The sequence below is a fragment of the Lepidochelys kempii genome, chromosome 6, assembly GCF_965140285.1.
Source record: "Lepidochelys kempii isolate rLepKem1 chromosome 6, rLepKem1.hap1, whole genome shotgun sequence".
In the NCBI taxonomy this organism is placed as follows: Eukaryota; Metazoa; Chordata; order Testudines; family Cheloniidae; genus Lepidochelys; species Lepidochelys kempii.
In genome coordinates, this window is record NC_136385.1 from 52,815,848 (window position 1) to 52,831,691 (window position 15,844).

At 42.1% G+C, this 15,844-nt stretch overlaps 1 protein-coding gene across 35 annotated transcripts in view; it reads left to right on the forward strand.

Annotated features, from left to right (window-relative positions):
- The first annotated feature begins 2,390 nt into the window (after window positions 1-2,390).
- The window catches only part of CD44 (CD44 molecule (IN blood group)), a 106,964-nt gene continuing 93,510 nt past the window's right edge, over window positions 2,391-15,844 (forward strand). For 21 of the 35 annotated variants that reach the window (XM_078853258.1, XM_078853260.1, XM_078853275.1 and 18 more), the window contains exons 1-2: window positions 2,392-2,556; window positions 6,030-6,129. In XM_078853258.1, coding sequence (XP_078709384.1) covers window positions 2,551-2,556; window positions 6,030-6,129 — 106 coding nt within the window. In that variant the 5' untranslated portion in view covers window positions 2,392-2,550. Of the gene's footprint in view, window positions 2,557-6,029; window positions 6,130-6,633; window positions 6,821-15,844 lie in introns of those variants that run through there. The other 14 variants (XM_078853265.1, XM_078853268.1, XM_078853264.1 and 11 more) reach the window with 4 other exon arrangements.

The following is a 15,844-nucleotide window of genomic DNA, read 5'->3' on the forward strand; positions in this document are numbered from 1 at the left end:
GATCTGGGGTCCTGGCCACTGGCCCCACTCAGCCCACTGCCGGTCTGGGGTTCTGGCTGCCCGGCCCCTTGCTAGCCGGGGTCCCGGCCGCAGGCCCTGCTCAGCCTGCTGCTGGCCTAAGTGAACGGAACCCCAGGCTGGCAGTGGGCTGAGCAGGCCGGCGGCATAAGATCAGCATTTTAATTTAATTTTAAATGAAGCTTCTTAAACATTTTGAAAACCTTGTTTACTTTACATACGACAATAGTTTAGTTATATAATATATAGACTGATAGAAAGAGACCTTCTAAAAAACGTTAAAATGTATTATCAAAAAGAAAAGGAGGACTTGCGGCACCTTAGAGACTAACCAATTTATTAGAGCATAAGCTTTCGTGAGCTACAGCTCACTTCTTCAGATGCATATCGTGGAAACTGCAGCAGGCTTTATATATACACAGAGAATATGAAACAATACCTATTCCCACCCCACTGTCCTGCTGGTAATAGCTTATCTAAAGTGATTTCCAGCACAAATCCAGGTTTTCTCACCCTCCACCCCCCCACACAAATTCACTCTCCTGCTGGTGATCATCAGCAGGAGAGTGAATTTGTGTGGGGGGGTGGAGGGTGAGAAAACCTGGATTTGTGCTGGAAATCACTTTAGATAAGCTATTACCAGCAGGACAGTGGGGTGGGAATAGGTATTGTTTCATATTCTCTGTGTATATATAAAGCCTGCTGCAGTTTCCACGATATGCATCTGAAGAAGTGAGCTGTAGCTCACGAAAGCTTATGCTCTAATAAATTGGTTAGTCTCTAAGGTGCCACAAGTCCTCCTTTTCTTTTTGCGAATACAGACTAACACGGCTGTTACTCTGAAAAATGTATTATGGCACTCAAAACCTTAAATTAGAGTGAATAAATGAAGACTCGGCACACCACTTCTGAAAGGTTGCCGACACCTGGTTTAGTAGGTTGTTTGTTAATGGAAAGACTTGAAAATTCATTCCTGCATGTTTGTATTTGGTACACAACATAAATGTTGCTGTATAAGTAACAGGGGCGGCACACATCCAGCAGTGTTACTGTGCAAACAGTAACTGTCACACAGATGAATCCAACATGATTTTGGCTTCTGTTTTTTTAAAGTAGTAACGTATTTTGTGTTTATCACTGGCTGTGAATCTGACCATGCAATGCCACCTCTACTCTCCACACAGACAGAGAAAAATGTTCATGCAACAGGTGAGCCACGCACAATGCATGTGACTGGACAAAAACCCACATTTGTGCCAAAACCTGGATGAACATATGGCCTGATCTAAATCCCATTTAAATCAATGGAAAGATTCCCTTTGACTTCCAAGGGCTTTGGATCAGGCCCATACTAGGCAACTGAGGACAAAAAACACCTATTTGCACATGCAGCTAACATTTTGCATATGCAAATGTAGAGTTTTACTCAGGCAGCAGGAATGTGTGCATTTTGTTTGGTTCATCCGTTGTGCTAGGACTGTATAATTTTGGCCCAACCATTCAAATACACAGTGTACAAAGGAGGAAGGGTAGATGAGAGACAGGACAGAGAGGTCTGGGAGAGGGGAAAGAGTATGAGATGGGGGGAAGAAAGAGAAGAGGAGGTAAATGGGTGAGGGCTGGAGAGACTATGGGTGAGGGAGAGAGGAGGGTCTCAGAGGAGAGGAATAGAAAGGGAAGAAAAGGCAGAGAGGGAAGGAGAGAGAGAGACAAGGGACAGAATAAGACACATTGAGAGAGAGACCCAAATGTGCATGTTCCACCTATTATTAAGCTGGAAAGGAAAGAGGGACAAGAGGATTATGCAAAAAGAAAAGGAGTACTTGTGGAACCTTAGAGACTAACAAATTTATTTGAGCATAAGCTTTCGTGAGCTCAAATAAATTGGTTAGTCTCTAAGGTGCCACAAGTACTCCCTTTCTTTTTGCAAATACAGACTAACATGGCTGCTACTCTGAAAAGAGGATTATGGCAGTTTATACCCTGAGACATACATTTTCAGGTTCTCATTACTCCACATCAGGCTTTCCCGAGGTGGCAGAGGGAATGATTCCAACCACCTACAGAGAGAGCTTATTTCCCCCCTTCCCCCGAAACTCCACATAATGTTGACTTGGTTAATAACTAATGCATTCAGTATGACTCTGCTGCATGCTAGCACACACTTCTGGCTTGTGACTGCATCTCTAGTGTGCTCTGTGTAGATCTCCCACTATGCCTCCCTGTCTCAAACACACATGTAGGAAGTGGTAGATGGTGGGGAGATTATAAAGTGGGATGGGCAATCTGACTACTCTGTGCAGTGCTGCAAGCTCTATGGGCTGGCCAGGGACCAAATGCTTTGATTAAACATTAGCTTAAGGAAACTGGTGGAGGCACGTGTTCTAAAGTAGAAGGGCGTTTGTAAAGTGTCCTTGACAATAAATTTGAATATCTGAAGCCATTGTGGTTTTTGCTCTGTATTGGTCTAACTTGTGTTCGGGAGAACTGAGGCAAAGCAGCAACACAGACTGAGAGCTGAGGAGGCTGAACATGAAGGTACCGTTCTGGGTTGCTTTTCTTTTTAGAAGTAAACGGCTGGGGGCCATTGTTCATCTTCCTAATGCTGTGCAGGACTCAGGCTGTAAATTACATCTGGGAACAAAAGGTTGATGGGAATAGAATCAGGTGCCCAACTTCCCAAGGGAGTGCTTTGCCCTCAAGCCAAAGAAGCAGCTTCTCCAACTACTCAGCACAGACTCTGTTATCCCCTCCCTGTCAGCTCCTGGAGCCCAAGGAAAGGTGCACTCAAGCAGTGTTTGCTACAAGGAAACTTTAGGACCATTTCCATTATAAAACCTTGTTTCAGGATTAGCCATGACAATTAAAGCTAGGCTGAAATTTAGCAAACAAGATTTCAGAGTGGGAACAGAGGAGCAAAACAGATTAACCATGAATGATGAAACAAAGAATGAGTTATTCAGGTGCTCGAATGAATGGTAAAACTTCTATCTATACCATATTCCAGATGTTTTACAGAAAAGCCATTTTAGAAAAAGTTTGAGAGAGTTTAACATTTTTAGTTGTGTTATTTTTGATGTTTTTCTGACTTTGTAGCCAAGTTCTTTTAATTCCATGAATCCAACTGTACAGAGGACTGAGGGAGTAAAAAAACTCTAATAAATATATTTTAGAAACTTCTAATATTTTCCTATAAAAATATCCTTTTGGTACCTAATAATTTCATGGGTCCAAATCCTCAGTTCTGGTAAATCAATGGCATTGTGCTGATTTACTTCAGTTGAGGATCTGGCCGAGGGTTTTTATGTGCCTATGTCATGGTGTTGTCTCAGGTTAAACATAAGTGCTGCATGTTCCACTAAAACGATAGGCAATTCCTTTCTCCAATGTCATAAAGCTCCCTTTTCTAGCCATCTAGCATTGTGGACCCTAAATCTGAGCTAAATTATGATCAACCTACCCCTCAGGCCAATGTATTTTGGGGGGAGAAATTCCACATTTGGGTGGAAAAGGAGGAAATAGTTTTGTGTCAGGCATTGTTTAAAGACAACTGTTTGAAGCTGCTTAATAGTTTGGAATGTTAGAATAAGTCCTAGGGAGATGAATTAGTGGGCAGAGGGCAGGTGAGGTGGAAAAAAGTACATACTAAACGCAATTTATCACCTGGCTCTGCAGTTTATCACATGGGGTGACATCCATGTGATAAATTGCGTTTATCATGTACCTCTGACTGCCTTTCTTGAACTATGCACTAATCCATCTATGCACCTGGACTACTACTAACATTCCAAATCCCTGTACAGTCCCATACAACAATCTACCAAAGAAATATTTTCTAACCCCACCCCAATGTGGAATTTTCCCCAAAATTACACTATTTTGAGGTGCAGGATTATATTCAGTCCTGGATGAGTGACGGGTTTATGATCTGTTGCCTTGGGACCCACAGAGGCTAGAAGTGGAAGCTTTATTCCAGTAGAAAGCCAAGAATTCCCATTTCCAGAGGGGAAAGGCTTTTGAGAAAGATCCTCAACCACTGTAAATGGGCATAGTTTCTTTTAAGTCAATGAAACTCTCCAATTTACATCAGCTGAAGAGCTGGCTTTTTGTTTCTAAAGCTGGTTGGGCCTTAAAACAGTGATGTCTTATGTGTAAAAACAGCTGTTTCATGTAGTTTTTTAGAGTTTTACAACACTGGTTACATGTTTTCCTTCCAATGAGTGAAGTCCAATAGACACATATGGCCAGATTTTTGAAAATCCCAGTAGGTGCCTATACACATCCTAGAACACCTAAACCTTTCATAATCTGGCCCATAGTCCAAAGGTAGTCTAGCTTTACAAGTGGAGAAATATAGGCTATAATACACTCACAATAGGCTATAAGCCTATGAACAATACAAATTTTCTTTTGAAACAATAAGGAGTAGAGAGGTTATTTTACCTCTGCATTTGATACTAGTGCAACCACTGCTGGAATACTGTGACCAGTTCTGGTGTCCCCATTCAAAAAGGATGTTGATAAACTGGAGAGTGCTTAGAAAAGAGCCATGGGAATGATTAAAAGATTAGAAAACATGCCTAAACGAAGAGAAATCATTATATCCACTCAGTGAATATGTTTTAAGTGTGACTTTGAAGTTGTAAGCTACATAAGAAACAAAACTCTGCATGATTTGAGGAAAGGCTTCCACTTTGACCATGTCCCATTAGATATTCTAGAGCTGCTGCTAAAATTGGGGCTAGCCGAGGAAGGGGGAGCCAACCATCTTTAAGTATGATTTATTAGAAATGTTTACAAAAGCAGTCACTGCTCTCAGTAGATTCATTATGTCTGCATTGTAAATACTCCCAGAACCTAACTTCACTCTGGATTTTCTATTTCATATAATGAAATTAGATACTAGAAAGACCTATTAGATGATCCAGTTCATCCACTGTCTCTCACCATCCTGGCCTAATCCAGTGCTTTATAATACATTTCCTAGAGATTTGTCCAATCAAGTTTGAAAGGTGCCCCAGATTGGGACCTTCCATCACTTTCCTTTAGAGACTAAGAGTGTCCTTGAACCCGCCTCTATTCGCCAGTTGAAAACTTACTGTTCCCCTGTATGTGAAAGCACTGGGTCTCCTGCTAAGTTTTACAGGCACATCCTGAAACACTGTGTGTTATTTCCCAAATCACATTCAAAAGTGAAAGTCCTGAAATTTCCTTAGTTGTGTAAAGATTTAGTGCCTGTGGCTGGGAGAACCTGTGCTCTATACTTTTCCATTGTTTATCTTATGCAAAACTAAAAATGTATATAAAAGATCTTTAATGTGTGGAACGGATGGTTCAACAGTATCAATAGTAAAATGATATAGAAACTTTAATCTGTAGGTTGCTCATTGAAATCTAGCCCTGATCAATCATAGAATCGTAGGACAGGAAGGGACCCCGGGAGGTCTTCTAGTCCAGTCCCCTGCACTCAAGGCAGGACTAAATATTATCAATAGTGACTGAAAGCCATTGCCATCTCCTCGTTGTTAAAGGTTGATGTGTAATGGGCACTGTGGTCTCTGTCCAGTGCCAAGTGAAGCGATGTCTACTTCATGTAAACTACCACTATAACTGACATCAGCTGGGATGTCGAGGTATGGATGGACCGTGAAGCATGAACAGGACAGGGCAGGATGGCGGGAGTTTACACTTTTAGTGCCCATGTTGTACCCGCCCATGCATAAGCAGTGTCCAAGTCTTTTCACTGGCACCTTTCAACAGCATTAAATTAACATAAAACCCAACACTGCAATGAATATATGTACATATAGAAAACAAAAAATGTCAAACTTTCACTGACTCTTACATTGTCTTTTTGGAATAAAGTAAATAAGTCCTTCCCCTCTTACACCATAAAAATAAGGAATCATTGGTTTCAACCCAGCTCCCAGTGAGCATCTGATGTCTCTGACACAAAACAACCCACCATTATAACTGGTGCTATTTACCTCTCTTGTTGGTGATGTCTGCAGAGAGGCCACGAATTCAATGGGCCATGGAGACTGAGCTGTACCCTCATACTTACTGCAGTGGTGGTCTCTCCAGATCAGAACAGAGGCATGTTGCCAGAAGGTAAGTGTGAAGGAAATCTAATCTACCTGTGCTTCACCTGGACATTGTATCCCTGTGCTGTCACTGTAGTGCTTTTTCGCCAGCGCTTAATTCATTGGAAAATGAGGGAGAGAAAATGGAAAGAGAAAAATATCATTTAGAAATGTTTTTGGAGAGTTGCGGATGCTTTGGTGGGTTTCTAAAACTCAGATATTTTATGTTCTTCTGTCTCTTATAATAAAGAGGCTTTTAAACAGGCTAAGGGAGTGGATGCTGATAACAGTCAGTCCCTTTCTAAGCTAACTTGTGAGCCGTTGCAGAAACTTTCCAGCGAAGAAGCAGTAATATTACACTCATGAGTAAAAGAGTCTTGGTGCCTCTTTAAAACCCTGCTGTAGCTGCTTACTCAGAAGTAGTAGCTTCCCCCCACCCCCGCCCCTTGCGCCCTCTACTTTTGTTTCTACATGGGTGTGACTTTTGATTCAGCTCCCCCTCCCTGTTATGTCACTGTTTCAATTTCTTTAGAATCGGAATAAAAACTGCAGCAAACTTCAGAGCTCATTGACTGCAGGCTGAACAAGGCTTTTTTGATTTGTGCACCCTTCAAGGATCTCCTTAGTTTTGGCAAAGTAACTCTAAGAAACAATGAGCAACTTTTTGTTGTGTGCAACTTTTGGATTATGCTTGCTGCAGCTTTGTTTAGCAGAGACACGTAAGTAGTGTATGAATGAAAAGTCTAATGTTTGCTAATAAGTTTATGCTTCAAACAGCAGCTGCTATCCAGCCAGCCAGCTAGCAGCCTGCTTGTCACACCAGCGCATTTTTGAGGAAAGTTTTATTATCTCTATGTTTTTTTTCCAGTGAAAATCATACCAAAATATACTTGTGCTGTTTTTCTTTTTAACATGCAAGGAAAAAAAGTGCATGTTAAGTACAGCTACAAATACTCGAGAGGTTAACTGTAGATCGTCAAAGTTAAGTTTAAACTAAGAACTGAAGTACAATAGGCAACTGAGCTTCAGCAGAGCTGTTCTAAATTAAACTGTAGAAACAGCTATTTATTTATTTTGCTATACCAATGCTGTAAAACAGACAGTTGGTGGTGGTGGGGAGGGACCCAACCCTCCTGGCGTACAATAGCTGTATTATTAGGTTCACACAAGCTGAACTAAAGGCTAACGAATACAGGGTTGAGATGCAAAAACTAGGACAGGCATGCTGAAAAGAAACTTAACTGCTATGAACTGTGACTGAAATCTGGAAGAGCTTTATGGCAATGGTGCATTTTTCTGACCTATCTTTAAAGCTTTCTTTTGGGGTTAACTGGTGAGGTTTTAGAACAAACAAAGGAGTTTGGAGATGAGCAACCTGCTTTTTATACTTGTATAGTGTGACTACCAATACCAGAATAAATAACTTATTTTCAGAAATAAAAGCACTAAATTTTTCAAAATCGGAAAACCAGATGCCCAGGATGACAAAATGACCTTAAAATTTGATGTGGCGCAGGCACAACAGTGTTTGGGGAAACTAGCTGCGCCTGTAACAGAGTCTCATTGTAACAGCAATTGCCTTGAGTTGCTTTGGAGGGAAACGATTTATCCTTCCACCTCAGTTTTCTACTAGCCAGTTCTTGGGAATCTAACAAAATCCATTTGTCATGGACACTGTCACCTCAGTGCTTTTATGTTTACCTCTTGTTTACTCAAGCACCAGTACATGGCTCCAATTGATGGAGTGGTGTCAGAGATCTAAGATGCAAAGAAAAAGGAGAGCTGGGAATGTCATTGAGAGAGAGAGGCAGAGTGCCCATCGGCGTAGAAGTGGTGGCCAAAGTTGCACCACAAGAGGAGGTGAAAAGAAAGGGATACTATAATTTATCAATCAGTCAACGAGAGAAAGGGATCCTACCTGCCATTTAGGCTACATATCTCTTATGCAAACCTGTACGTAAAACAATTTGAATAAGCCTTTTGTGCTAGTTTATTTCAGAAAGGATATACCATTGTATACGTTGGCTATTCTCCCAAAGCTCTCAGTAACTAGATTTTAATAACGATTGGCTTGAACTGCTGTAGTCGTTTAATGGAAAGGTACAAATCTGCCCTTAGGCTCTCTGTGCCAAGCCAACAGACTGCAGTTGGGGGTGGTATTGCATTGTCTGGAGTGGGTGCTGTTAGTTCTTTGGTCAGTGGTGGCTTCCGCAGTGGCAGCATATACAGAGGGAGCGGGAGTGAGGCTTAAATGAAGGGGAGGGAAATGGCATCACAGTGCTGAAAACCCTTTAAGCTAAGCTCTCTTATACACATGGTGTGTTGTTGTGTGTAGTGTTGTTGAAGCAACTCATCATTTCAGTTAAGATTAAGTGAAGGATCAGAACCATATCTGAGATATGTCCTCCTCTGTGGGACTACGCCCTGCACTCTTAAGGACCAGGACTTGAAACATTATTATTATTAATTATTATTATTATTGCTGCTGCTATTTATATTGCACCACAAATGGACACAGGGTTCTTCAGTCGTTAGAGTGTGCCAAAAAATGCTCAGAATCCTTGTGCAGAAGAGCTTCGAGACCATACGGAACAATAAGGTGTAGACCAACATACGGCCATTCCAGCAAGTTTGCTTTGTGGAACCGATCAGTTCTCAGGCCTATTTTCAAGGAGCAAAGGGAAGTAGGTTGTTGTCCTTAGCAGTAAAATAAGATGGATAAGAGGGATGAGAAGCAGAGTCCAGAGAGAAGAGAGGTTGCAGTAATACAGCTGGGATATAGCTAGAGCATAGTCTACAGATTTGACAGTTGGGTTAAAGAGAAAAATATTTTTTGTAGACACTGGATTTGGTGAAGGTCCGGATATGAGCAGATTCACAGGCAAAAACTAGGTAGTAGAAAATGTTTGTGTTGTTGCCAGAGAAGAGATGGTTTCATGGAAACATAGTTAATTTTGAGCATGTTAAGCTTCAGAAAACATCAGAGAAAGTGGCAGACTAAACCGAGTGGAGAAAAGTAATCATCAGCAGAGAAGTGATGCCCATAGCTTTGAAAAAGATGGAATCTACAGGGACAAGACTCTGGGGGATTCTGACAGTTTTTTAGCAGCCCTTTCCCATTCCAACTACTGTTCTCTTGTATATTCTGTGTTTCTGGCTGTGATAGTGAGTGATCCTTTCAAAATACAGAATCAGAATTGGGGAAAGGAAATCTATACCTTAAACACTTGCGTTTCCATTTCCTATATCAATATGTATATATCTATCTATCTATATTTAACCTAGACTTCCATTTTAATTGCTTTATACATGTCCATAATTGAATTTGCATAATTACCTACTGTGTAATGTAATTTCACAGAGAGGATAATAATGGAACAGGCACTGCCCACTGTAATATTCTTTCCTAAATTTAAAAAGAATGCAACAGTGCATTGGCCCGAGAAATCACAATTGTCCATCACCCATAAAGAAGCAATAATCCCTCCAAAGCAAGCCTTACCACATCCAGTAAGTTGGTATGTAATTTATAATGGCCACTATGGCTGTTGTTACAATCCTAGTAGCAAATGTAAGTGGGGGAATGGTCGCGCTATTGTGGGGAACTTTCTGACTTCTGCACTACCCCGGTGAAATGGGCTAGCAGAAGGATCTGAGTCCTTACTCCCACTTCCTTTACCCAGAGGCCTCCTTGCCCTCGAGGACTCCCCTTCTACTCTTCTGTCTGGGAGAGTCCTTGTAACCCCACCAAGGCTGGACCCAGGATTCCTGGGGGGCTCGACCCACAACCTTGCTGTGGTCACCTAGGACAGGGGCTAGTGTGTCCCCACTCCGGTGTACTCTCTCTGCAGTGGACACTTCTCTGACCCACTGATCATTACATATGATTTAAAGCAAATACAATTTATTTAATCAGCAATTAGTTTAAAAAGGAATAAGAAAAATTGGAAAGGTTAAAGGAAAACACATCACCCCGCTCTGTGGCAGGGAACATTACAAACAGTGTCTCTGTAACGTCAGGGCAGTTTACAGTCTGTTCCTTGTAGGTCCCAGGCCTTCTTCTCAGGCCCTAGCTGTGTAGCAGGGATGCTGCAGGTTGGACACTTGCTCTGGTGGTGGCCACATACCTCCGGGCTTTGGGTGGTGGGACCCTTCTTCCCAGCGTCAGCCCCCCATTCGGTTAAGATCCCTCTCACAGTCTGGCATGCAAGGACCTTTGGCTGGGGGTGTCTTTCTGCGCTGGGCCCTTTGCCCAGGGTCCCTCCTTAGCTCTCCCCAGCTGCTCACAGCACCTGGCTCCAGATTGCTCCAGCCCCAGTTCCACCACTCCGTCTCAGCTCCAGCTCCACTCTAACTCAGCACTGCTGCTTCTCTGGCCCCTCTGGCTCTGGTTGCTACAGCTCTGCTCCCAGGGCAGGTCTGCTCTCTCTGGGCTCTGTCTCTTGCTCTGTGGCTGCAGCCCTGCTCCCAGCACAGGGTCTGCTCTCTCTGGGCTGCTTTTCTGGCCCCTCTGGATCTGGTACATCTCTGCTCCCCAGCTAAGCTCAGGCCCCTGCTTTCTCCTTAGCTCAGCCCCACCCTGTCTGACTCAGGCAAATACAGCTCACATGGAGGACGGGACCCACCCTGGCCTCCTGACTCCCTGATTAGCCTGCCCGCCCTGTCAATGAGGCTGACCTGGAGCGTTGGCCTCTCCCCATTGTTCCTGGGGACTGTCAGTCTCAGGGTCCTGATTACCCATCAACCCTTCCCCTTTTAGTACTGGTAGCTAGCCAACCAAAACAGCCCCACTGAATGTCAGTAAGGGGACAACAGTCCCTTTACACAAGGCAGTGAGGGTCAGATTTGATTTCTTGTCACTTCCTTACCCTTCAAACCACAGTCTCCCTTGCAGTGGTATCAGCTAGAACAGTAGCAGCTGGCTGTGATTTTCCTGTGCCTGCTGAAGCAGACCCCACCCAAAGCATGAAAGGGGAATTTCCGCATATGAATGAATTGGAGAAGAGTAACAAGAAATGACACAGAGAAGGAGGTTTCTTAGAGGAGCTTCTCTCAAATTGAAACTCCAGCTAATTCCAGTGCATTTGGTTGATGAGTAGTTCCATGACTTGGTTTCCTTTCTAATGATGTCTGCATCAGTATTTAGGGTCTGTGGGTAGTATTAACAAGGGAATTGAACTCTCTTATGCACCAAAGAGATACAGATCATGTCTCTGGGGTTTTCCAGTCAGTCTTCGTTACAATGCCGGTTATGTTGTACAATGCAGTTTAACTTCTTTGTGTACAACATCCTTTATCCACTGTGTCACAAAGCAAAAAAGACAGAATTAAAACAAGTTAAAGGGCAGGCTGTAATTTTATTATTCACTCTGAAGCTGAAGCAATCACACCAATTCAAAGTAAAACTCACAGGGAAGACCTGAATTTTAAATATATCCACAGCTGGAAAGTATGTAGGTTGGCTTTTTTTACTCATGACTGAAGTCATCTCAGTAGGCTTGGAATCTCTGTGATCGTTGGAACTCCATGCACTATCAAACTACGGTTGCACACTGATACGCTGTGCTGTGTGTTTGCAAAAATAATATCAGACTGTGGTAAAACTTCCATCTCTGTTGCTGCAAATAAAGCTGTTTGAAAAGCAGCTAGTAAGCAGTGATAGTCAACTACACCAGTGGTTCTCAACCAGAGGTGTGTGTACCCTGGTTGGTATGCAGAGGTCTTCCAGGGGGTATGTCAACTCATCTAGACCAGTGTTTCTCAACCTGGGAAGGTTGTGGGACTGGTTGGGGAGGGGGAGGGGTTGCAAGTGCAGGCTGGCGTTGGGGGGTGGAAAGCAGGGCAATTGTGTGTGGCCCCATGCCTCCGGGGGCCCTGTGAAGCTAAGATACATGCTTCAACCCTGGGTGGCAGGGCTCGGGCTTCAGTAAAGGTTTACAGTAGTCTGGAAAGGTTGAGAAACACTGAACTACACCATTAATGTCTGGTTTTGTAAATATTTAAATTGCCGCAGAATAAATTACAGTCAAGTGCCTGTTATAACATTGTTTTTGGAGACTGGTATATGTTTCACTTTGGGGAGCTGCTGAACTGAGTGGGCCCCAATGGGAAATGCATTCTTGGTACTGGATTTCCATGGAGTATTTTTGTGTTATTGGATGGGTGCCTTTAAATCAATAGGGTGTGGCATATGTGGGTAGATGTGCTAAGTATGTTCTTTCAGCGTATTCACATTCAGCAGTGAGCTATTTCCAGGCACTTGGGGATGCTTAGAATGTGACCTGTATTTGAATAGAACCCTGTTATCCTTTCTGTGAATTTAACAATAATAACGTTTAGGGCTTTTCATCTGATCTCAAACCACTTTACACAGATGGGTAAGACTTAATAGCCATCATTTGCCATTGGGAACATTGTGATTACAGAGATGTGAAGTGACATGGCAACTCAGTGTCAGACAGGAACAGATCCCAAGTCTCCTTACTCACATTCCAGGCCTCCACCTACTAGATGAAGTTGCCATATTGGGAATATGAATAGTTAGCAGGGAGGGTTCAAGAAAGAGTGTCATTATGCAAACTGTAGAGGGAAATGATTCATTAATACTGAAAACAGCTAAGGTGTGGCCTGGTTGCCTCTCCCTTTCATCTTCCTTTCCCATTTCACTTTCACTCACTTTCCTGTTCCTCCTCATCCTCTTCCCATTAGATAGCTACTGTTAATTTTTCTGTCCCTTCCCTTTCTCGTGGTTTATCTGACCAGTTATAGAATGTATAGAGTACTTTAATGTTCCTCTGTTTTGCTGAAGCTTCTTCAAATTTTCAGTAACCGTTTTTGTTATTCACCCTTCATTAATGTTTTTATGCATAAAATGTAATGATAGGAATAAAGAATATATTTTTAACAGGGAAAGAGAAACTATATATATTGTGAAGTCAATTCAGATTAATTTCCTCTGCAGCAAATTTGTAAAAAAACACACTTTGAATGAAGCGTTTGTCCCTTTTGTTGACATTGCTGTCCAATTTCCTGTTTCAATGCATAAATGCTACCTGCACATAATCCTAAAACCTTTCAGCTCTTACCATTCACTGTCATTCGATTTTTCTTAAGTAGAAGTGGACACAGGTTGCAGTTTCCTATTTAAAAGTGTTCAAATCCAAGGTTTTGATTCAGATTTGTCATTTTTTTTAAATTAGGGATGTTCAAAACTATTTGAACAAAATAAGAGCTGACCCAAACCTTTGCCCCAAATTGATGTTAAAAAAATCAGTCTTAAAATTGATTTAAATTAATTTTAAAATCATGTATTTTTTTTTATTTTTCATTTTCTAGTCCAGATGACAATTCCTAGAATGTTACAAATGTAGCAGCTACTTATATTGTTTGGTACTCATGGATTTTCATGGCTAAATGACATTAAAATATCATGCCTCCCCAAGCAGATTAAAAATTGCAAACCTTGTCCCTCCTAGACTGCAGACCACCATTACATGGGCCTCATTATTCTCAGTATGCAGAAACATCTATCTTTAATTTTCTGTGCTTCTTCAGAGTAACTTGCAGCTGCTGTTGGTATTCCGTTTAACTAATTCCTTTGTATATGATGATCCCAGAAGTCTGCTTCCTTTACATTTCTTATTTCCATCATTGTCATTATGTTTTCCTCCTTTGTTCATTTTCCCTCTCTCTGGTATCTGGCTGAAGCAATCTGACAGTCTCTGTAGGTTCCTATCTGTCTAAATAGGTAACAGAAGGTTAAATCCAATTTGTCTAAATTTGGTCAGTACTCTCGTCATCTTCAGAAGAAATAAAAATCTACCCCACCAATTGCTCTCAAGAAATGGGCCTTGGGGGACACTTGAATGAAAGGAAAGTTTACAGGAGCAAATATGTTCTGGTTCTGGACTATATTTTTGTCCCTCACAACAAATATTTCTGTTCCTTTTAATTTCAGCCATCCTGTCCATGTAGCTCTGACTTGCGTCCCTGTGTTTTTAACCATACTGATGTCATTCTGGGATCCTGGCTCCCAGTGCTGTCAGGAGAATGGTACTAATGAAATGTCTCTGTCTGCCAGGGCAAGAAAGATCAGAGTCGTTTTGGACACCTTTGGAGATAAGTGAAATCTGAACACTTTCAGTTTTTAGTGCAGGAAAAAAGATCCTTGTGTGAAATAAATTCTTCAGTCTCTGACTTCATATGTGCTACCAACCTGTAATGGTGCCTCTCTTCATAGCCAGGATGCAGACATTTCATTTTCTAACCTGCAGGGAATAACTTTCTGGAAGTTACAATTAACCACCAGAGGAGTGCAGTGACCTTTCAGGTGAAAAGACATCCAATGCTGTTGAAGAAGAAATCCTTCTTCACCTCTAGAGCGGTGATGCTCAGACTTAATGAGCTGGAGAGCCACTTTCTCACTGAATGGAGAAACAATTACAGCAGAACATCCTTTGTGCTTTTGTGATGTGTGTGTTGTGACAGCATCATCCTACACTGAATCCAGCATCATGATGACAATAGTGGAATCCTTTGTCAGCATGTTGCACCATGCTGATTTTTGTATCTCACTGCAGTTCTCTCTTTTCCCTGTAGCCCCATTCCCTCTGTGCTTGGTGGGATGGGAGATAACCTTAGCATCGCTAATCTATTTTCTTAGTGTGTTCCCCACTCAACAAGCTTCAGACGTGTTGTGTAGCAGTAATATGAGTAGTGTTCTCCATGAGATCAGGCAGACTCAGAGGAATGCCGCACAGATCTAAGGATTCTAGGAGAGCTGCATGGAGGGCCCTACCGAGACTCACGCAGCTGTTGGGCACAGGTTGAGTATCACTGCTATTAAGTCTCTTTATAGCATCCCAGGGCTACTGAATGTAGCAGGCCATTCTCTTTTTCTAGTCTGAAACTATTCAGTATATGGATTGAGGCAGATGGCCTGGTCCCTTTCCTTTCATAAAGAGGCATGCTCCACAACTTAGAGGTTATCCACATTCAATATGTCTATAACAGAGTGAGAGAGACTGTGTCCAGTTTGCAGCACATTAGTGGTTTTGTTCTCTATTAACCTTTGACTGAGAGTACAGTTTTACCTGTACAGTTCATACCTCAGGGGGCTGGGTTGAACAAAGTCTTTATTACATTCAATGAGTATTCACTTGGAGTCAGCACTGTAGTGGTAATTGTCGATGAAAGTGTACCGTAAATACATATACTACAGTTGAGCAAACCATTGCATCTCACAGCAACCTTCCCTCACTGTGCAAGCAATTAGTAAACTTGGAAACTGGAATCCATCTTTCTGTCTACTTATACATTATTACAGTGCCTGTTAATATAGAATATAAGCTAGGCTTTCCCAGCTGCTGCAAAGTGGGCACACACTTGCTTCAAACATATAGAATGGCCACACACAATCCAAGATCCAAGACACTGTTGTGTTGATATGGGGATGCTTTGGGCTCAAGAAGGGATAAGTTAATATTTACTTCATACAACAATATTTGCTGATATTGCCAAATAGATGTCATCTAACCATATCTCCCAAGGTAAATGGGCCGGAGAGCTCTAGCAGTGTGCTAATAACAGAGCTGATGGTGAAGTAACACACCCTCAGTGTATCCTATTACATCCAGAAAATGTAAACTGTACACTACACTACATCGTGCATGATATGTACTTAGCCTCACCTGTCTTGATCCTCCCTGGAACCATACATCTGAAGGAAAAACGCAGATGCCTGT